This window comes from Gallus gallus, chromosome 6 (genome assembly GCF_016699485.2).
Source record: "Gallus gallus isolate bGalGal1 chromosome 6, bGalGal1.mat.broiler.GRCg7b, whole genome shotgun sequence".
In the NCBI taxonomy this organism is placed as follows: domain Eukaryota; kingdom Metazoa; phylum Chordata; class Aves; order Galliformes; family Phasianidae; genus Gallus; species Gallus gallus.
In genome coordinates this window covers 12,644,854-12,664,838 of record NC_052537.1, presented here as the reverse complement: position 1 = coordinate 12,664,838, position 19,985 = coordinate 12,644,854, and the positions used below count along the sequence as shown (strand labels likewise).

Here is a 19,985-nt window from a genome sequence, read left to right as displayed (position 1 = left end):
AGCGTTGGTTTGTGTAAGAATTCATTGGTGATTCTTGGTAAGGGATTCTCATCCTGGACAAAGATTAAATAGATGTTCTTCACCTGAGTGAAATCTCCTAGTGTATTTTGTGCTTCTGCATATACCTATACTGCTATCTTTTCTTTCTCGTGGATTTAAGGCTAAGTAAGCTAATAGCTGCAACCTCTGTGGACCATCTGTATTAACCTTGGATGAACAACTGCAGTCTATACAATTAAGCCTTGTGCTGGGCTTTTCCCATCTGGGATCATAGTAGTCAGGCAGGTCATACTTGAAATGGTTTCTTCCAAGAAAGTGTTCAAAGGAAGAAGGGAAATTCTCTCACGTTCTGATTAATCTCCTGACTATGCCCTTCAAAGGAAGCATTTGTCTCTGAATCTGGAGGTGACAGAGCAGATCAGAAGAGAAAGTTGACAAAGGATTCTAGATGAGACTATGAACTTGGGAGTAGAGGCTGAGTCTGATAACGAGCTTAGATAGGGGAGCTAAACAGCTGGGTGTATGTAGAACAAGCTCTTGTGGGTGGAGCAGGAAGACCTATGCCAAATTTAGAAACCTTCCCCCTGCGGTCTAGTAACAAAACCAAGAGATTTTGGTGATTGGGTATCTCAACTGTTGTATCGGGTTTCAGAGCTGTGTGTACCTAATCTCCATCTAGTGGCTGGTGCACATACCAGCAGGAACTTGTCTTTTCATGTTAGGTTGGGCTTTTAAGTATTCTATATAGTATTAATTGATTAATTACATATAGCTTAAAATAGCTATTAAAGCTTAGTACCACACTGGAGAAGATGCAATTACTATGTGAAGATGTATCAACTTCTTTTCACTCCAGGCAACTGAGGATGTATGCCAAGACTGCATTCGGCTGGTTACTGATGTTCAGGAAGCTGTAAGGACAAATGCAACTTTTGTGAAGTCCTTAGTTGCTCATGCCAAGGAGGAATGTGACCGCCTCGGACCTGGAATGTCTGATATGGTAAATTATCCTTCTGTTCAAAAACTTGTTTCTGTATGTAAACATAAAACACTTGATCAGTAGCTTAAGCCCCTCGGTGTATTCTCTAATACAACGAAGGAGTGTGTGTGACATTCAGTGTAGGTTATGCTGTGTAACAATAACTCAACATTGAAACAATCAGCTTTTTGGTCGAGTAGTGGGGGAGGGGAATGGAAGTGGAGGGGACAGAAAAAGACTCAAGATGGCTGAAAGCCTTTACAGATACGTTTCATAAAAATTGTCTGGGAGAGTAATGGGGTCAGAGAAGTGAGAAGGGGTGCTTTTTCCCTGGGAGGAATGGATCATGAGATAAGCAGCTATGTGGGCAATGACTGTGTAATCTGAAATGCCATCTTATGCTTGGGACAGGCTGTGAAAGATAACAGTGTAGGTATTAAGTAGAGCAGGTAAATTAGTACTTTGGGAAGTATTAGAAAATTCTGGGTTAGCCCTGCAGCTTAAGTGTCTTAATAATTACAGCAAGGCTTTCTTTTCTCAATTCCTGCAGTGCAAGAGCTATATCTCTGAATATTCTGACTTGGCCATCCAGATGATGATGCACATGGTAAGATCAGTAAAATGTGATATTTGATTTCAGTTCATTTTTCTGCTTTGTGTAGCTAACTTATTTGGAAATGCTTTTTGCAGTAGAAGTGGGGTAGAGTCTTTGCTCTGTAAGTGTTGGTATTAACACTTTGAATTTGGCATTTAATTGGATAATAACCTCACTCTGTTTGCTTCAGCCCTTTCCTTTTTTTCTGCAACTGCTTCAGTAGTGCAAAAGGCACGCCAGTGCTTTGAGATACAGAGGAAGATGCTCAGTGTACATTATGCATGACTATCTCAGTCCTGTACTTACACCACTTTTCTCCTCAAATACTATATACGAGTAATAGTTGCTCTCTGTCACAGTTAGTGTTGAAAAATTGATTCAACTAAGTGCTGGAGATAAGTGTATCTTGGGGGGTGTGCGCTGTCATCCTCCATTTTCTTTGTGGAAAGAGTGTATGCAGTTTAAATGCTTGACAATTTTTTTTCTTAACTGTTATCTTTAATTTCTCCTGTCTTCTTCTGTCTCCCATTTCCTTTGTCAACAGAAAGATCAGGTAGGTGAACAACTTGCCTGTGGTGATAGCCTGCTTGTAGTTCACTTGCTGCTCTTAAAGGGCCTTTGCTGCTCTTAAAGGGCTGGTAGTTCACTTGCTCTATTAGCTGTGTACATGGTGTGAGTGCACTCAGTTTTGACAGATACAAGGGATATTTATGTGATGACAGCAGGGAAAGACTTTAGCCTTCCTCTAGTGGATCAGTCTGTCTTCCAGCTCTGGATACCAGTCCGTGGTACCAAGATTTCAACTTGGTTGTGCTTTAGCTGGTGGAGCAGATGATGTGCTCACTTTCAAACATGATAGAAGTGGGAAGAGCGAGCCACCAGCTCCCATTAGCTTCTGGTGTAATGTTTGGGCTCAAAAGGGCTTGAGTTAGGCTATCCTTGGGACACCTTTGTTAATATGATAGTTCTAGATTTAAATATTAGATGCTGTGAATACACAAATCAGACGGAAAGGTGCAGGAGGCCTTTAGGCTTCTGCTTCCTAGAGCTGTTTGGGCTTTACATTTAACCACTCCTGGGAGACCTTGTGTCTGTCATCAGTTTGAGAGAGAACACTGTGTGCATGTGGATGCTGTTTTAACATTTATGTTAAGGAAATGCTTATAACGACGCATGAACCAAAGGACTTGACTTAAAGGTACTGCCTGGAGTAGCCTGAAGCATCACTAAGTCTGAGATACTGCTTTTGCCTGTGCATGAGGTTATGGTGTGATGTATAAACTGTTGCATAAACCTCCGCTTTAATAAGCTCGATGACTTGGCTAATTGGGTGGGGTATGGTCTTCTAATTATCTGTAGCACTAAAAGTAACTTCTTAAAATCTTAAATAGACTTAAGGGGAGGGGAAAGTCAAGTTTTGCATAATACTCTGAGAAGCCTTTCTCACCTCGTGTAGGTGCAGTATGACCTCCTTAGAGCAGTATGTTTGCCTCATGTTCAGGATCTGTTTCTGCATTTAGTGATGTCTGTGACCTCTGAGACATTAGAAAGCCTTTTGAATGGCTTTGTTTTATGCTCTTATGGCTGTGAGAAGAACACTCAAATTGCAAGAATTGCATATACTCGAAAAAAAGAAAAAAGGGGGGTTGGTAGATTAGGCTTAGTTTTTAACATGGTTAACTTTTGTTCCTTATAGGCTGTGTTCAATAATGCAGGAATGTGTTTCTGTTTGCAAAATGTGATGTTACTGGATGCTTTAAAGAAGGTAGTTTGTGAAAGAGGAGGAATCCTTTCTTCTCAGCATTTCTTCCAGTTCTTGGGTGAATTTGTCAGGAAAATGAACCTCTTCTGTAATAACTTAGGGCTTTCAGGGGAGCAGCTTATGGATGCAGATCTAAAGGGGTGGTGGTGGTGGCCTGTTTTGGTGTCGGTAGCTCTTAAGTCAACTCCTTTGAAGGGCTTGCATATAGCATATTAGCTCTTGGTAAATGGGTTTTGAAGTGGATGTGGCCTAACCTCTTCCTCTTTTAAGGGAGCTGCTAAGTTTGATTTGGTAGCTGTCCTGCCTATAACCGTATCAAATGCTTCAGCAATACTTAAGTAGTCCTGAAACCTCTAGTTGTATTGGAGCCTTTTAAAGGTCTGTCTTGTGTTCTCTTGGCGCTCCCTCAGGCTCCATAAAAAGGGGGGCATCTTCTAGACTTTTAACAGTTATTACACCTCTCTTTCCAGCAACCAAAGGACATTTGTGCCATGGTTGGATTCTGTCCTTCTGTGAAATCTGTTCCCCTTCAGACTCTGGTGCCAGCTCAAGTGGTTCATGAAGTGAAAATGGAAACTGTGGAGGTAAGATGAATGACTTTGTACTCAGTAACCTTGCTGTCCTTTTTGCTTTACTGTAATGAACTAGATGGGGGGGAAAAAAGTAAATGCTTGTATGCACTGTGTAATCCAAGTCTCCCTGCATATAAAATCCTGGGCTGTTGTTTTTGAGGCTGATCTGTAAAGTAGAAGGGAGCTGATGTATTTGTTATCTTCCCATAGCCTTTAGGTTAAGCAGTGGGATGGGTTTTTTTCCAGAGGAGTCTCTTTTGCATGCAGTTAACTTCTGATAAACAGTCTCCAAACAGTTTCCCTCAAGTCCATCTGTTTTTTTTTTTTAAACCCAAACAGGAGGATGCTCTCATTTCTAATAAATTTTGTTCTGTTAATGTGTTTTAAGAAATACTTCGTGTTTCCCTTTACTCCAGTTACAGTGGCAGTGCTTATTTTTGTCTGTTAGATTTAACTCCCTGCCTTATGCAACCTGAGAACTGTGGTCTTAAATAATCATACAAAATGACTTTTCATGCAAAAAAAAAAGCATTTTATGAAGACCTTTGAGGTTTTGGGACTGTGCAAGACCTTTTGAATCCAGCTCAAACTGGCTAGCTAAGTAAAGGGCTTAGTATGCCAGCCCTGAATGTGAGTGCTGTTGGACTGGTCTTTTATGAATTGTTCTCTGTCAAGTGTGGTTAAGTGTTGATTTATTGTTTTGTATGAATGTTTATATTCTCAGAAAGCCACAGTTCAAGAGAAGACTTTTTCTGTGTGTGAAATCTGTGAGACCATGGTGAAAGAAGTGACAGGCCTGTTGGAGAGCAACAAGACAGAGGTGTGTAAGTGATGAAAATGGTACCTCTGCCAAGGCTTTGGCTAAAATGGGCCTGTACTGTTATTGGTTTAGAGGGGGAAAGAAAGCTCAGTTTCATGAGAGCAAGGGTTTTTTCCTCCTTTGTTAGAACAGAGGAAGCAAATATGTTTGAACAGATTCAGATTTCTGTCTGTTATTTGTTACTCATGCCTCCTTGTCCTCCAGGAGGAGATTGTGCATGAAATGGAGGTCGTCTGCTACCTGCTCCCAGCAAGTGTCAAAGACCAGTGCAAGGACTTCATAGAGGTCTATGGCCAGGCTTTGATTGACATGCTCCTGGAAGCAACAAATCCTGAGGCTGTGTGTGTTATGCTGAAATGCTGTGCAGCCAACAAGCCTCCACAGCAGCCAGGTTGGTAATGAGGACTTAGTATTGTTGCAGTATCATGTGCTATCATCCGTTGTCTGGTGCTGCCTCCTTTCTTCTGTTTAGGGGAACTACCTAAGTGTTTTTTTTTTCTTTCTCAGTTGTGGTGAAACCCGCAGGTGGCTTCTGTGATATCTGCAAGATGATAGTAGCTTATGCAGACAAAGAACTTGAGAAGAATGCCACAACAACCGAGATTGAGGCTTTACTTGAAAAAGTCTGTCACTTCCTGCCAGAGTCTGTCAGTGATCAGGTAAAGCATCTGTATAGGCTAAAAAGCAATTCTGTGCACAGTCCAAGGCTGAAGATAAACTGTCCACACATGCAGCTGGAACTGACTTGGTTCAGCCACCCAATCCTTCCTATGTGCAGTAGAGAAAGAGAGAAGGAAAGAAAACTTGGGGGGGGTGGAGGGCAGCAGGCTTGATCTGGGCAGTCCTGGCTGTGTGCCTTGTACTGATCGGAGGGCAGGCTGTCAAAGATGAACAGAGGAATGAAGCAGAGAACATGGAAAGGCTGGATAGTAGTATCTCGGGGTGTTTCTTAGAAGAATGATCAGTGTGACATGCGTTAGAGTCAGAGGAATCTCCTTCTGCAGAGACTGGAAGGAGTTAGGGGTGTGGGGAGACTAGATTTTCACATTCCACATCCTTAGGGCAGTCCACTGAGTAGATTGAGACTTTCAAGGACTTGACTGACTGGCTTGTTGTACTAATTTGTAGTCAATAAAGGTCTGCCTGGAAATCCGCTGAGAACAGTGGGTGGAGGCAGCTGAAGGGCTTTTTCCCCTTCCTATCTCAACAAGGATCCTGGTAGGGGGATTAACAAAGTAACTGGACGTAAGCTGGCATAATTCCAGTCAGATAGTAAAAGGCAATGCCTGTTAAGCCATTGCTGTCAAGGTTTACCTGGAAATCTTATTAGGTGGCTGCTGAGTGTCAACTGCTTATAAGTTTAGCAGGCATATTATATGCAGGGTTAAAGTAGCCATGAAACAGCTGTTCCTGCTAACTGCTGTGAGGCTGTTTAATAGCTGTGGTTGGCTTATTAATCGGTGCCGTTAGTCTCTGCTGAGAGTGCCAGTGTGTCTGTGCTTCAGAGTTGGCCTCTCCACTAGAGGGCTGACTGCTAGTGATGGGAAGCATTTGTGCTGCTACTAAAGTGAATGGTAACTGCTTGAGCTAAATATGCTTAAGAGCCATCATTAGCACATTGCTGCGATCCAGTTCAGGATGTTTGTCTTCAGCTTGAGCATGCTTTCCCTCTGAGACATTGCTGAACTCCACTATCAGCGACTGAGTGTTACAAATCAAAGCGTGTCTTGCTTTGGTTCTCTTCCTTTTGACCATTTTCTCATCACAGCCTTCTACATACTCAGTTGTGTCTACAGGCGGGTATGAACTAACCAAAAATTTTGTTGTGGGGTGGGTGCCATGCTAAATCTTCTGATCTGCAGAGCTTGAGTCTCTGGTTTATTGGTTTAGAGTGTATTATTGGAGTGCTTGGAGAAATAGATTATGGGTCGGCTTCCTAAAGACCCTGCGTTACTGTGATCTTTTCAAGGCCTTAATGGAAAAATCTCTCAACCTGTGCTTTGTTACAGTGTGTTCAGTTTGTGGAACAGTATGAACCTGTGGTTGTGCAACTCTTGGCAGAGATGATGGATCCCACTTTTGTTTGCACTGTAAGTATCGTGTTTAGTTCTATTCAGGATGGGCTCTGATACAGTCCTGCCTACTCTTCTCTATGCTTTTCAGTGTCTAGCAAGCAGAAACTCTGTTGGAATAAAAATTAGCATGCTGAATGCTTGGAGCAAATTCACTTGTGCAAGGCCTTGGGCTTAATGAATGGACAGCTGTTTGACTGCCAGCCTTGTGCAAGGAAGGACAGAAGAAAAGAGCTGCCAGTGGTTATCCACTGTTAAGGTTCAGTAACAAGTATGGTGTGTCCTGAATGTGATGAGAGGAAGTTAAATGACGTTTGTTGAGAACAATACCTTTCTAGAAGCTGTTTCACAATACTTAATACGAAAAAGTTGTAGTAAGTTAATTTTTCCTGGTTTTGCATTTCTGCTTTGAGTCTACTGATTCAGCTGCAACCATGCCTGCAATTGTCAGCTGAGGACAGTGCTATGTTTGCTCCTGAAGCTGCCTCAGCTTTGCCCTTGGGCTCTTGCACTTTGTTAGGTAGAAGCTCAGACATAAGGCTGGAGTCAGAATGTTTTGGGGCTAATACATACTGACTGCTGTTGTTCTTTCCACAGAAACTAGGAGTCTGTGGAGCAGCTAAAAAGCCTCTCCTAGGGGAAGATGCTTGTGTTTGGGGTCCAGGTTACTGGTGTAAGAATATGGAGACTGCTGCTCAGTGCAACGTACGTAAAACAGAATTCTACCTTGCATTTCCAATCGGTCTTTGATAACCTCCTTAAAAACTAATTTGCCAGCTTCTCTAGCACACTAAGTGGGTGAATTCCCAGGTGGGTACCATCTAGAGGTGGTTGAGTTTGATTAGAGGTTCTTCCATAGCCCTTAGTTTTCTCAAAGAACACTGTTCCTCCCCTATTCCCTCCTATTTACTACTCTGCAAGCATTTTGGAATCGTAGAATCACAGAATGGCCTGGGTTGAAAAGGACTACAATGATCATCTAGTTTCAACCCCCCTGCCATGTGCAGGGTCGCCAACCACCAGACCAGGCTGCCCAGAGCCACATCCAGCCTGGCCTTGAATGCCTCCAGGGATGGGGCATCCACAACCTCCTTAGGCAACATGCTCCAGTGCGTCACCACCCTCTAAGTGGAAAAACATCGTCCTAATATCTAACCTAAACCTCCCGTCTTAGTTTAAAACCATTCCCCCTGTCCTATCACTATCCACCCTCGCAAACAGACATACCTCCTCTTGTTTATACGCTCTCTTCAAATATTGGAAGGCCACAGTGAGGTCTCCCCAGAGCCTTTTCTTCTCCAAGCTAAACAAGCCCAGTTCCCTCAAACCTTTTTTTCATGGGAGAATGAATAGGAATCCATAGTAAGCTGCAGTGTGAGCTTTATATTTAGTCTGTGTTCCAAGAACCATAAAGCCACGTCACAATCTGTGATCAGGCTCTGAAAGTTGGCTTTCAGTATTGTTGTAGGTTGATGCTTTCTCTGTCAGGCCTTGAAGACAGAGGATCATTTCCTGAAGCTTCTGAGTAGGGGAGGGGGAAATACTGTTTATTATAGTCCTCTATGGAACCACTTATTTTAAGAAACAGATTTTGTTCCAAAATCGTAGTTCAGAGTAAGGTGTTAATTGTATATGTAGGTACCCACTTGTTTGCTAACAGGCTTTTTTCCACTCACATATCCCATTTCTTTCCCTGCAGGCTGTGGATCACTGCAGACGTCATGTGTGGAACTAGAAGAAGTATTTTCCAGTACTGAAAGTTTGCCATGGCTCGTAAAAACGTGGGCTGAGGCTGGAGAGCTGTATCTTAAATGTCCCTCCTCTCTGCCTCATTAACAATTTGACCTTCAAGTTCCTTTATTGTAACTCTTCTGTAGCAGTGCTGCTGTTGGAGGATCAGATCTTCATTGTTGACTTAACAAAGATATTTCTGACTGTACAGTTTAACTCATAATGCTCCTAAAAATAGTCAGTGTGTTGTAGATTTTAATTGGTAGGCTGAAGTGTTTTTAGGTGCTGGGAAGAATGATGAAAGGTGAAATGAGCCTCTTATCTTTTAATTTAAAAAAGAACAAGACAGTGAGTAAACTTTTAAGTATTTTTCTGTAGCCAGCTTTGAGAAGATGACATACGTTGTGTTTAACATCTGTCTGTAATACTAGTTTTTTGCTTACTGTAGGGGAACCCTAAGGGATAATGTTGAATCGTGGAATTCCTTCAGCTGGAGTTTTCAAAGCTTTACAGATGCAGGGAATGGGACTTGGTGTGCCCAGCAAACTTTCAAAGCAACTGGTATATAAAAAGGATACATTTGCACTTGAGTGGTCACGCTTAAGACTTGTGGTGTTGTCATAGCTAAGGAAACCCCTCAATATTAGATCATATCCTTTTTATTTCCTTGGACAACTCAGCTTCAACATGGGTGTTCTCTTGTCGAGCCCTGAACAGTTCAATAACAGTTCAATCTTTCCAAGCATGCTGACACACTTAAGGAATGCCTCCCCCTTTTTTTTTTCCCCTACTTGCTCAGCGATTCTGCTTCATGCTTGCTACATGCAGCCAGCCTGGTGCTAAGGAGGTAGAGCAAACTAACTTGATAGGAGATGGAGGTGAAAAAGTCAGCAGGGGCTCTGTATATGAAAGCCTGTACAGTGTAGTGGGCAGAATATGTGGGAGATGGTTTTATTGTAAAATGCTGTTTCATTCCTTGCTTTCGATTTTTCTCTTGTGGCATATTCCAGTAATCTAAAGCTTCAGAGGTACTGTTAGGCTTGCAGGTAGTTCCCACTGCTGCCACCCATTCTCAGTAACATTCATCCTTCTGAGTAGTTTGAAGTATAACTTCTTTCCCCAGAGTTCCCATTTCTATTGGGAAATGCACCTAAGTTGCAAGTGGAGATAGCAGAGAGTGAGAATGCTGTTGCAGGTATTTTACAGCTTTGCTGGCGTGCCTGGCAGCCTTTCACAGTGGTGCAGAAGGAAAGCATCACACTGAAATTATCTGAACTTTTGAACAGAAGACTTTTAAGGCAGACTGCTACCCTGAGAACAAGTCAGGGCGTTGAGGTAGGGGCTTTCAGGATGGGAATCATGCTTATGTTGCTCAAGACGGACCTTTTGGCTTTCTGTGCTAAATTCTGAACAAGGTAACTCCTCAGAAGGCACCAGAGTAGCTCTGGAGATTCCTCTGGGAAGGAGAAGCTGGGCTGTGTGGAGCTTTGAAAACTCCAGTCCTGTTCAGAACGTGCTGGCAACTGCTCCTCTTTGTGCAGCGCCTCAGGTGAGACGGGAGCTCTGCTAACAGGGCTTCAGGAACAGGCAAACTCATTTTCATGGAATTTAATTGAAAAACACTCAACTGCATCTTTTTTCTTACTACTTGCACATACTGAATGTCCAGGCGGTGTTGACAGATACTGAGACAGATTTATCTTTCCTGTTTGTGTACAGAGCTCTGAAGCACTCACTGCTTTAAAAAAAGTCCTCTAAAGGTGTACAATATCCGCATCTTTCTGTCTTGGCAGGCTTGTGCAGTGCTTCCAGTGGTGTGTCCCAGCAGGGGTAGGTGTCCCAGATAGGTGATGGGCTCTCCTCAGCGTGGCTGCCTCAGAAGAGGTACAGGTTGTCACACCACAGCACGCAGTGTGGCGTTGGATTTTTTAAACTGGATGATGCTCTATAACATGAATTTTTTTTTTTAGGGGGGTGGATTGACGCTTGCTCTTATCAGCTGTCAAGGTTGTAATTCCTGTGGGTTTTTTAGTAGCGAAGGACTCATGCTGGCAGCCTGTAGAGCAGGGTGAGCTGGGCAAAGTCCTGTGCTCCTGCTGGGAATCTCTTCAGTTTTCTCACTTCCTGTGGAATGTGGCACCTGACCCGCTTGAGTTACGTGTGTGGGAGGACGTGCAGTTGCTTTCTAAAGAACATTGTCTTGATTTTTTTTTTTGCACAAAAGCTTCTTTAATGAACAATAAAAACCTCTGTAAACTGATAACTCTATTGTTTCTGTGGTGTGTGCTATTTCCTGAAGGATCTTCTTGGCGTCCCTTTGCCTCAAAGGCAGAAGAGGGCACGTCCCAGAATGTCACTTGAAGCTTTTGCAGCAGAGGGAGGGCGATGCCAGGAATCCTGAGGCTGAATGATAGGATTCAGGTTTGCATTGCATTGTGCGTGTCCCATCAAGCCTTTTTATATGGAGGGCAGCTGTGGGCTTGCCAGGGATTGCTGCTGCTGGTCTCGTCCCTGGATGAGCGCAATGCCTGCTGTGAGGCAACACTAAGGTGTTGCAATTCCCATGCACAGGCTGGAAGGAGTTCTCGCTGGAGCTGTTTGCGAGTCAGCACTGAAGCCTGCTATCATTTAGTGTGGCTTTCCTGCATCTTTGTTTCTTGTTTTTATTTTGATTGCAATATATTTCTTATAAATGCTTAACGACACCATTGTTTCATTCCCTTGACTAAACTTACTGGTCTTTAATACCTGTACTAGCTTTTGGTAGTGGGTTCTGCACTGTGAAATGAAGCCTGGTTGGTTCTGACCTCCTGGGAATACCTGCCCAGCTCTGGTCCCTCCCTCTGCTTGCATGCTGCTGCTGATTTTATAATCAGGGCATAAAGAGGGGTGTGGTAATTGCTGTGCGTAGGTGTCGGTTCTCACTACTTCTCCCAGCTGTTCCAAGATTCCTCAGTCTGGGAGAAGCACGGGGAGTAACCAGCACTGAGGACTGTCTTGGGAACAGCATGGCGAGCAAGTGGGGAGGCTGGGTGCTGATCCTCTCCGTGTGCTTGGGGTACTACCAAGGTAAGGTCAGGCCTTATGCATAGGGCTCTTTCCTCAAGAGAGCCCAGAAAATGCCTCTGAACCCCAGAACTATTCCAAGCTATCTTGAGTGTGTGTTCCTTATAAAGGATCAGAAAGGTTCAAACTCAATAGCATGCTTCCTTGTCCTCTGGTTTTGGGCACTCTCCGATGGGTTGTGCTTTGACTCCTGTTCACTTGGAATGGAGTGTTCCGATTTTTGCCCTGAATGGTAATTTTAAGGGCAGAAAATGGCTCCTGTGGGAGCCAGCAGAGCTGGTGTTTTGTAGGGGCGCTCAAGGGGACTGGGGGAGATGAGGTTGAAGAGGATGAGTCAATGTGGAATCTCATCAGCTTGGCTGCTGCCGTCTGCGCCTGAATGTGGATGTGTGCTGTGGGAGCTATTGCTTGTGATATGGGGAACCAGAATAGCACACGTAGCTGTCTCTTGGGTTGGGGGTAGGAAGCAGGAAGCCTTTTCTGCTGAGCTTCCTAGCTGGGTCTTGGTGAGCTCTGGGTTACCGGATGGAATGTTGGAGAGCTCCTGGAGCCCTCACCAGCAGGGCTTTGGGAGGAGATCCCTTAGGCAAAGCTTCTCTTCTCAGAAAGCAGAGGGGTCTGTACCTCGTGATCCTTGCTGCTGGGAGGGAGGGGAAAGCACTTAGAAGAAAATTCCTTGGGGAAGCCATATTGATCTGTAGATGCAGGAAAGTGAACTCGAGACCTTTTGTGCACTTGTTATGGCCACCCTCCTATTGGGCTCCACAACCTGTACAGTGCTGGCACTGCGATGGCGTTTCCCCCCCACCCCCCACATGGGACGTGCTGGGGGGCACGGGCTGCTGGGAGCTCCCCAACCAGCAACAGGACCAGCAGGAAAATTCACCTGTGTGCTCAGCATGTTGGGGCCAGCCTGCGGTGGAAGGGAGTGCAGCTCTCCCTTCCACATCCTCACCAACTCCTCATTTCCTCCTTCCTGGAGGGTTTTTCCACCAGTAATGTTAACATCACCTCTTCTTGGCCAGATCCTTGGATGGTTTGGGGGAAAAGGTGCATTTGGGGAGTGCATTGCTGGCTGGTAACTGGGGCGCAGGGCCCACGTGCCACCCCCAGGCTTGCACCACAACCGGTTCTCCGGGCTCAGCCGGCTCAGCTGTGGAACGCTCTTCCGCACCCTGCAACGTACTCAGGGCACAGCAGTGATCCCATCCATACGTGTCCTTCAGAGGGCTGTTCCCACCTGGGGACCATTTGTGTGGTTGGTCTCCAGCATGGTGCTGGTAGAGGTGCCCGTGTCCATGGGTCATGCAGTTTATGTCTGTTAGATTAGGCAGGGCTGTGTCTGTGGGTTAAGCTGGGCCACCCCACCGTGCACACTCAGCATTTTTGGGTTGTGCAGTGCGTGCAACCCCTTCCGTGCTTACTCAGCATCTCACAGGGTGAGCAGGTGACCCAACATCCATGAAAACAGTGATTAAAGTGGACAGCTGTCCAATCTGGGAGGATGTGGCAGGTGGGAATGGAGTCACAGGCCCCTTCTTGTTGGGGCTGCTCACCCCTATTTCCTAACCCTAGCATCATAATTCTATGTGCAAGCCTGTTTTCCTTCATCAAAGCGTAGAAAGGGAGAGCTGGCTTAAAATAAAATAAAGGGTAAGTTTCACTAGGGGAAAGTAGCGACGCTCCTTTTTCTGCCATAAATACGTGCATTTCAGAAATAGATATTTTTATATATAGTAAGCTCAGAAGCATGCTCCAGGTCACAATGCTTTGTCTCTTTTCTTTTAAATGGGGCTGCCCCTTAGCTCTTGTCTGCCTTGCTGTTCCTGTTCAACACACCGTTGCTGTACCTATATCAGCTGATGCAGTGAGCGTGTGCCTGTGTGGGACTATTCCATGGCAACAGTCCCCGTGGGCCCCGCCCTGCCCTGGGGCAGCCCAGCAGCAACGCAGAGAGCTGTGCTAGCACTTTTGCTGCAGATGCAGCCTGTGGAGGGATGCTGCTTGCCCCGTCGCACTTGCACAAACTACATCCTGACATGTGGAGGTGGCAATTAAACACCGATGCTGGGAGGTGCTTATCAGGTGGCATTACACCATGCCTGGCCTGAGCGAGTGACGCTGTCACCCCCGGATTATTAATTTTGCAAGATTTATGAGTGCTTTCCTTACAGTGACGCCTTACCAGGTGTATTCAGCCTTCCAGGCTGTGGGTGCCTCACATTTGCTGTGATTTTAAGATGGGAGGAAGCTGCTGTGATGTGTGCCTGTCCTTATCGAGGACAATGATGTTGCATAAATGATGTTGCAAAAGGAGAAGGAGGCAGAGTTGGGGCTGCATGAGCAGCACGTGGCAGAGATAAAATAATAGTAAATGATGCTGTTGTGAAAGCTGAGGCGAGTCAGGGCAGGAGGAAGGAGCAGCACAGCATCACTCCTTGCTGCCTTAGCAGCTGGGGATGAGATTGGATGGAATAGAAAGAGATGAGATGGATGGGATGGGGTGAGACAGAATGTGATGGTATGAAAGGGGTTGTGATGGAATGGGAAGTGATAAGTTAGGATGGAATGGAATGGTATGAAATGGGAAGCAATGACATGCGATGGGATGGAATGGGGTGAGAAGAGATGAGATGAAATCTGGTGAGATGGTTGAGATGCGATGGGTAAGATGGAGTGGCACGGGATTGGATGAGATGGGATGCAGTGAGATAGAATGGAATGAGATGGAAGGGGAAACAATGGGATGGGAAGAGATGAAATGTGATGGGATGTGATGGAATGGGGTGGGATGAGTTGGGATGGGAAGAGATGGGATGGGATGAAATGTGATGAGATGTGATGGAATGGGGTGGGATGAGATGGGATGGGATGAAATGCAATGGCATGCAAGGAGAGGGGATGGGAGGCTTGTGTGTTGCAGGGTGACAGTCCATGGGTCAGGGGTCAGGTTTCCATGTGTGCATCTGGGTGCTGATGTTTCCCTCTCCTCCTCCAGCTGGGGCCAGCCCCCTCCCTGAGTGTGGTGAGCAGCCAGAGGATTGGTGCCGTGATGTGGGGACGGCGGCCAAGTGTGGGGTGCTGGAGCTGTGCCGGCTCACTCTTTGGGACCAAGCAATAGGGGTAACTGCAACTGGGAGAATGCGTGGTATTGACCTGCCCCTAACCCAGGGGTGGGAAGTGGTGAGGATGTAGAGGGTCTGGTGCCATGGTAGCATTCTGATGTGTTCTCTATCTCAGCAGAAAGGGATCCCATGCCACCTGTGCCAGGTGGTGGTGTCCATGATGGGGAAGATCCTGCAGGACAACTGCACTGAGGTGGGTCCTCACCGGGAGCATGGACTGATGTCTCCCCATGTGTTTGTAGGGCCATCCCAGCCCTGAGTGCTTCCCTTCTCCTCTAGGAAAAGCTGCGGCTCTTCTTGGATAAGAGATGCCAGTATCTGCCCTTCCAGGACTGGTCAGTCAAGTGCAAGAAGATGGTGGACACCGGAGTCCTCATCCTGGCCCAACTGGGCAAGCAAGTGCTGGTAACAGCCCAGGGACCTCTGCAGCAGGGAAACTCCTTGAGATACATGATGTGGGAGAGCATGGTGGGGGTATACAGCCCTGTAATTATATGGGAGGCTGTGGCTCTGTAGGAAGGGGATGGGAATAGGAATGATGCTTTGGTGTGCGGATAAATGTTGATATGGTGATGGCCCCAGCCTGCTACCTCACTCCCACAGTCAGACCCAAAGGTGGTGTGTGGCACTATCAAGTTGTGTCAGCCCCGGGTGGGGCGTGAAGGGGCTCTGAAGTTCCAGGAACAGCCGTCAACCCCTGCTGACCCTGCGCAGGACTTGGCCCAACTGTCTGTGCCCTTCATCAACGGTGTCCCGCTCCTGCTCCAGCCCCAGGACCTGCCGCATTCCCAGGTACCGATAACTGCCCCTCTCTTAATAACCCGCTTATCAATGCTGTTCTACCATTTGGTGCTTTGGGTTAATGAGGGTCCTGGAGCAAGACTGGGTTTGACATTGAGTTGTATTACTATCATCCTGCAGGACAGTGGGGACCTGTGTGAGGACTGCGCCCGGCTGGTGGCAGCTGTGCAGTTGGAGCTGAGCAATGGGGCCACCACTGCCCGCTCGCTGGTGGCCCGTGCCAAGGAGGAGTGTGAGGGCCTGGGGCCCGTCCTGGCACAGAGGGTAATGTTGCTGTGTCAGGAACATCCTGGTGGTTGCTGAGGCTGGGAGGTGGCAGAGGGCAGTGGTGGTCACTGTGCCCCATCTTGGAGCCAGTCCTGTTTGATATCTTTATTGATGACCTGGATGAGGGCATTGAGTGCATCCTCAGTAAGTTTGCAGATGACGCCAAGTTGGGAGGAAGTGTCAATCTGCATGGGGGTAGGAAGGCACTACAGAGGGACCTGGACAGTCTGGATATTGGACTGAGGCCAATGGGATGAAGTTCAATAAGACCAAGGACCGGGTCAAGCAACAACCCCAGGCAACGCTACAGGCTTGGGGCAGAGTGGCTGGAAAGCTTCATGGAAGAAAAGGAGGTGTTCCAGAGCTGTGGAGATGTGGCACTGAGGGATGTGGGCAGGTCGGGGTGGGCTGGGGTTAGGCTGAGTGACCTGAGAGGGCTTTTTCAACCTGAGTGATTCTATGATCCTATGCTCTCCCTACGCAGTGCAATTACTACCTGGCCAAGTATGCAGACACAGCTACATGGATGCTCCGGCACTTGGTAAGCATGAGAGCTCCTCCCCAGTGCTTCCTTTTACTTCTACAACTTTCTGGATTGCTCTCACTGTTGCAATTCAGTTTTTAATGATCGTTGTTTTTTTTTTTCTCTCCACCCTCCACCTTCCCACCTCCAGCTGGCTGAGGTAAGCGAGATGCCCACCAACAGCCCAGTAGGGCCAGCACAGGTCCATGGGCTGAATGTAAACTATGTCTCTGCAGGACCCGCGGGAGCTCTGCGGCATGCTGGAGCTCTGCCCGACAGCAGAGCCGGGACCCCTGCACACGCTGCTCTCTGAGAAGATGGCCCAGCTCCTGGGCACGCTGTTCTCCAATACGGTATGGCCCCGTCCCCTCTGCCACTAAGGGTGGATAGGGTCAATGCAACGTAGCCCTTTTCTCTCCCTCCCAGGAGGCCACGCCACTGTGTGAGATGTGCGAGTTTGCTGTGCGGACGGCCGAGAGCCTCCTGGAGAACAACATGACGGAGGTGAGCAGGGGCCGTGGGGGGCTGTGGGCAGCAAGGGGAGTTCCCTGTAGCATCACCCCCTCTGCACCCAACAGGAGCAGCTGGTGAACGACATCGAGAAGGTGTGCTACATGCTGCCGCACAGTGTCATCGGGCAGTGCAAGGACTTTGTGGATTCGTATGGCAAGGCAGTGGTCATCATGCTGCTGGAGGCCACCGACCCGCAGGCTGTATGCACCATGCTGCACATCTGCCCGCACTGGGGGGTGGCCCAGGGGGCAGAGCTGAGAGCAGCACTGGAGCCAGCTGCTGGAGCCTTCTGCAACGTCTGCCAGATCCTCATCAGCTACCTGGATAACGAGCTGCTGAAGAATGAGACGCTGACAGAACTGGGTGATGTGCTGGAAAAGGCCTGTGAGCTGCTGCCCGGCCCGCTCACAAGCACGGTCAGTGGGGCTGTGCCCAGGGGAGTCCCCAACCCCCCACCCCAGCACAAGGCTCACCCCGACCCCTCTCTCCTGCAGTGCGAGGCGCTGGTGGTGCAGTATGAGCCAGCGGCCGTGCGGCTCCTTGTGCAGATGATGGACCCTGACTTTGTCTGCACTGTGAGTGCAAACCCACAGGTTGTGGTGGGACTGATGGCTTTCAGGGCACAACCTCACTCCTCCCCTATTTCCCCTTTGGCAGAAAATCCGAGCTTGTGACTCAGAGCTGACCTCAGTCCCCTGCGCCCAGGGACCCGACTACTGGTGCATCAGCATGGCCACGGCCACCAAGTGTGACGTAAGTGACAGCAGCAGTCCTCCTGCCCTGCCACACGCCCTGCAGCGGTGCAGCTCCCATCTGCCTCATCTCTCCCCACAGGCCGTGGAGCACTGCAGGCAGCATGTGTGGAACTAGGAGCATCTCCACCCCAGACCCCCCTCCTTGGGATGCGGCCGTAGCACCAGGGATGGGGTGTCCTGGAGGGTTCCTGCCGGGCTCTGGGGCACTCCAGCCCACTCTGCCTTCTTTTCCACCCCCGGGGCTTGGATTTTTGGATCAGGTTAAGGGATTTTGTCTTGTTGTTGGGACTGGGAGCTCAGTGGTAGTCTTGTTTCAACATCCCCCCATCACGCTACCCACTGAGTGAAGACCTTTGGTCATCCCCTTTTGCATCCCACCCAGAACCGACACCAAAGCCTTGATCGGAGCCGCTCCGTGGACTGGGATGGGCTCTGCTGCTGCAGCGCTGGTCCCAGTTTGCTGGTGCTCTCTCATCACGGGTCCCACGTGATTTTTGGCAAGAGCTTTGCTTGTCTCGGTCCCAGCTGGGGCAGCTTTTTAATTTTATTTTTTCCCATGGTCACCAGTTAAAGAAACAAAGCAGATTCCATCTGCCTGGCTTCGCATGACTTCTGCAGTTGATGAATGTTGCAGGGGGGAAGGAGGAGACATAGACTGGGTTAGAAACATGCACGTGTGTTTTTATATATATATAGATGTATTACATATGTTTATGTATATATATGCATATGTGCTATGTGTGTGTGTGTGTATATACACATATGCATGCATGTATATGTGTATATGTATATACACATATATATATTTATGTATATATAGATAGATAGACACTGCCCTGACCCTGCTGCTTTGTCTGGATGGACACAGCCTGCAGAAGGATGCAAACCCAGCACTGCAGGGCTGGGATGTGGGGTTCCCTGGCTTCCAGGAGGCATGGGCTGGTATCCCCAGCCCTGGGCGTGGGATGCAACATGGGGTCACCTTCAATCCACTGGCACGGGAGCCTTGCTGGAATATACATATATAGTGTGGGCATCCCATGAACACACAAATGCATGAGGTTGGGGTTTCCTTCCCAGCAAACATCCTTTGCAGGGGATCCTGATGCCAAAGTGTGGCGATGAGGCAGTGGTGTGCTGCTTGTCCTGATTGCACCACTAATAAATACCTCCATCAGCCTGGCTCTCGTCTCCCTTCTCCTCTATGCACTGTGGTGATGCTTGGGGGATGTCATGTTTCACCCCAAAACTGGCCTGTAAGGGTGGGTGGATGGGTGAATTAAAGGAATTAAAAGGTTTTCTTTTCAAAAGGTGGCCATGGGACAGTGATCTTGTTTGCGTGGCCAGGAGGAAGAATGACAGACAGCTTAACCAAAGCCATAAGGAGTGTATTTCTGATTCCTGTAACAGACCATTCCCCAAACTCTCGACAAGGTTACGGTTGGAAACAACCTCCAGACGAACAAACCCAAGAGCCAAAGAGAGGGGGAGGGTGAGGGGAAAGGGGTACACACAAACACTTGACAGCCAGAAGCCCGCTATTGTCAGTCTCTCTCTTTTTTCCACGTCGTAACACGTTTTGGTAAAGCCAGCAAAATGGAGAAATGTCTTCGGTTGGGTCTTTCCCTGCTGGAAAGGTGACAACAAGCAGTAATGCTGGGTGGGCTTGGGCCATGTGTGCTCACCCAGGCCCAGGTGCCCACGGTTGAGGTGCAATGGGCTTTGGTCCCAGCATCAGTTTGTGTGGGGGACGCCTTGCCGTGGCTGTGCTGCCTTTGGGTTGCCTTCACCCCATCCAGCCTCATAACGCTTGAGTTCATTGCATTCACTCAGCATTATTTAAAAAAAAAAAAGTTTTTTTAATAAAAAAAATGAATGATTTAATGATTCAGTGACACGCAAGGAAGGGCAGATCAGTCCTGAGAGCCCTCTCCCAGGGCCCAGCTCTTCAAGGCTGCTGGGTTGAAATGCAGGGATAGGTGGAAAGGGGACTGAGTGCCGGTCTCAGATCCCCAGTACCCGCTGCCCCCCAGCTCTGTGAACGTCCCCCGCCATCCCTGGCTGGCCTGGGTGGTGCTGCTGGTCATAGCTCAGTGATCTCCAGTGGGCTCTCCATGATCACCTCCCGCATCTTGTGCAGGGGGGTAGACTTGGCCGACTCGGTGCGGGCGTTGTGGTCATAAGCCCCGCAGTCGGCAGTTAGAGTCTCCAGTGAGCGCCCCAGCACCTTCTGGTCATCCTCAGGGAGGCTGTTGAGGTCAGAGGCCAGCAGTGTACCTGTACTGCCGTGCACCACATGGATGCCATCGGGGCCTTTCAGCTCTACTGGCTGCTTGTGCCGGAAGCGCAGGCTGCCCTGGCTGGGGCTGCGCTCCTCGTCCTCCTCCAGGTCCTTCTGGATGAG

At 47.9% G+C, this 19,985-nt stretch overlaps 3 protein-coding genes across 14 annotated transcripts in view; 2 read left to right on the top strand and 1 right to left on the bottom strand.

The window, feature by feature from the left end:
- The window catches only part of PSAP (prosaposin), a 20,132-nt gene extending 9,338 nt beyond the window's left edge, over nt 1-10,794 (top strand). The window contains exons 6-16 of one of the 4 annotated variants that reach the window (XM_015288193.4): nt 857-1,000; nt 1,530-1,586; nt 2,119-2,127; nt 3,271-3,339; nt 3,807-3,920; nt 4,633-4,728; nt 4,933-5,119; nt 5,236-5,387; nt 6,738-6,818; nt 7,398-7,505; nt 8,500-10,794. In XM_015288193.4, the coding sequence (XP_015143679.2) occupies nt 857-1,000; nt 1,530-1,586; nt 2,119-2,127; nt 3,271-3,339; nt 3,807-3,920; nt 4,633-4,728; nt 4,933-5,119; nt 5,236-5,387; nt 6,738-6,818; nt 7,398-7,505; nt 8,500-8,535 (1,053 nt within the window). In that variant the 3' untranslated portion in view covers nt 8,536-10,794. The remainder of the gene's footprint in view (nt 1-856; nt 1,001-1,529; nt 1,587-2,118; nt 2,128-3,270; nt 3,340-3,806; nt 3,921-4,632; nt 4,729-4,932; nt 5,120-5,235; nt 5,388-6,737; nt 6,819-7,397; nt 7,506-8,499) is intronic. The other 3 variants (XM_015288194.4, NM_204811.3, XM_015288195.4) reach the window with 3 other exon arrangements.
- LOC423719 (proactivator polypeptide-like) lies at nt 9,367-18,763 on the top strand. Of its 3 annotated transcripts, XM_015288261.4 has the most exons (15): nt 9,367-11,600; nt 14,596-14,720; nt 14,838-14,915; nt 15,002-15,127; nt 15,326-15,514; nt 15,644-15,787; nt 16,275-16,331; nt 16,465-16,473; nt 16,550-16,666; nt 16,740-16,817; nt 16,892-17,026; nt 17,132-17,242; nt 17,321-17,401; nt 17,484-17,579; nt 17,661-18,763. In XM_015288261.4, the coding sequence occupies exons 1-15, from the start codon at nt 11,540-11,542 to the stop codon at nt 17,694-17,696; spliced, it is 1,443 nt and encodes a 480-aa protein (XP_015143747.2). In that variant the 5' UTR covers nt 9,367-11,539; the 3' UTR covers nt 17,697-18,763. The 3 variants fall into 3 exon arrangements, with proteins under 3 accessions (XP_015143747.2, XP_025007474.2, XP_025007473.2); XM_025151706.3 differs by having other exon boundaries at nt 14,841-14,915; nt 16,892-17,242; XM_025151705.3 differs by having other exon boundaries at nt 16,892-17,242.
- Nucleotides 17,794-19,985, bottom strand: part of CDH23 (cadherin related 23) — a 128,569-nt gene continuing 126,377 nt past the window's right edge. For all 7 annotated transcript variants that reach the window (XM_015288246.4, XM_421595.8, XM_015288244.4 and 4 more), the window contains one exon: nt 17,794-19,985. In XM_015288246.4, the coding sequence (XP_015143732.2) occupies nt 19,665-19,985 (321 nt within the window). In that variant the 3' untranslated portion in view covers nt 17,794-19,664.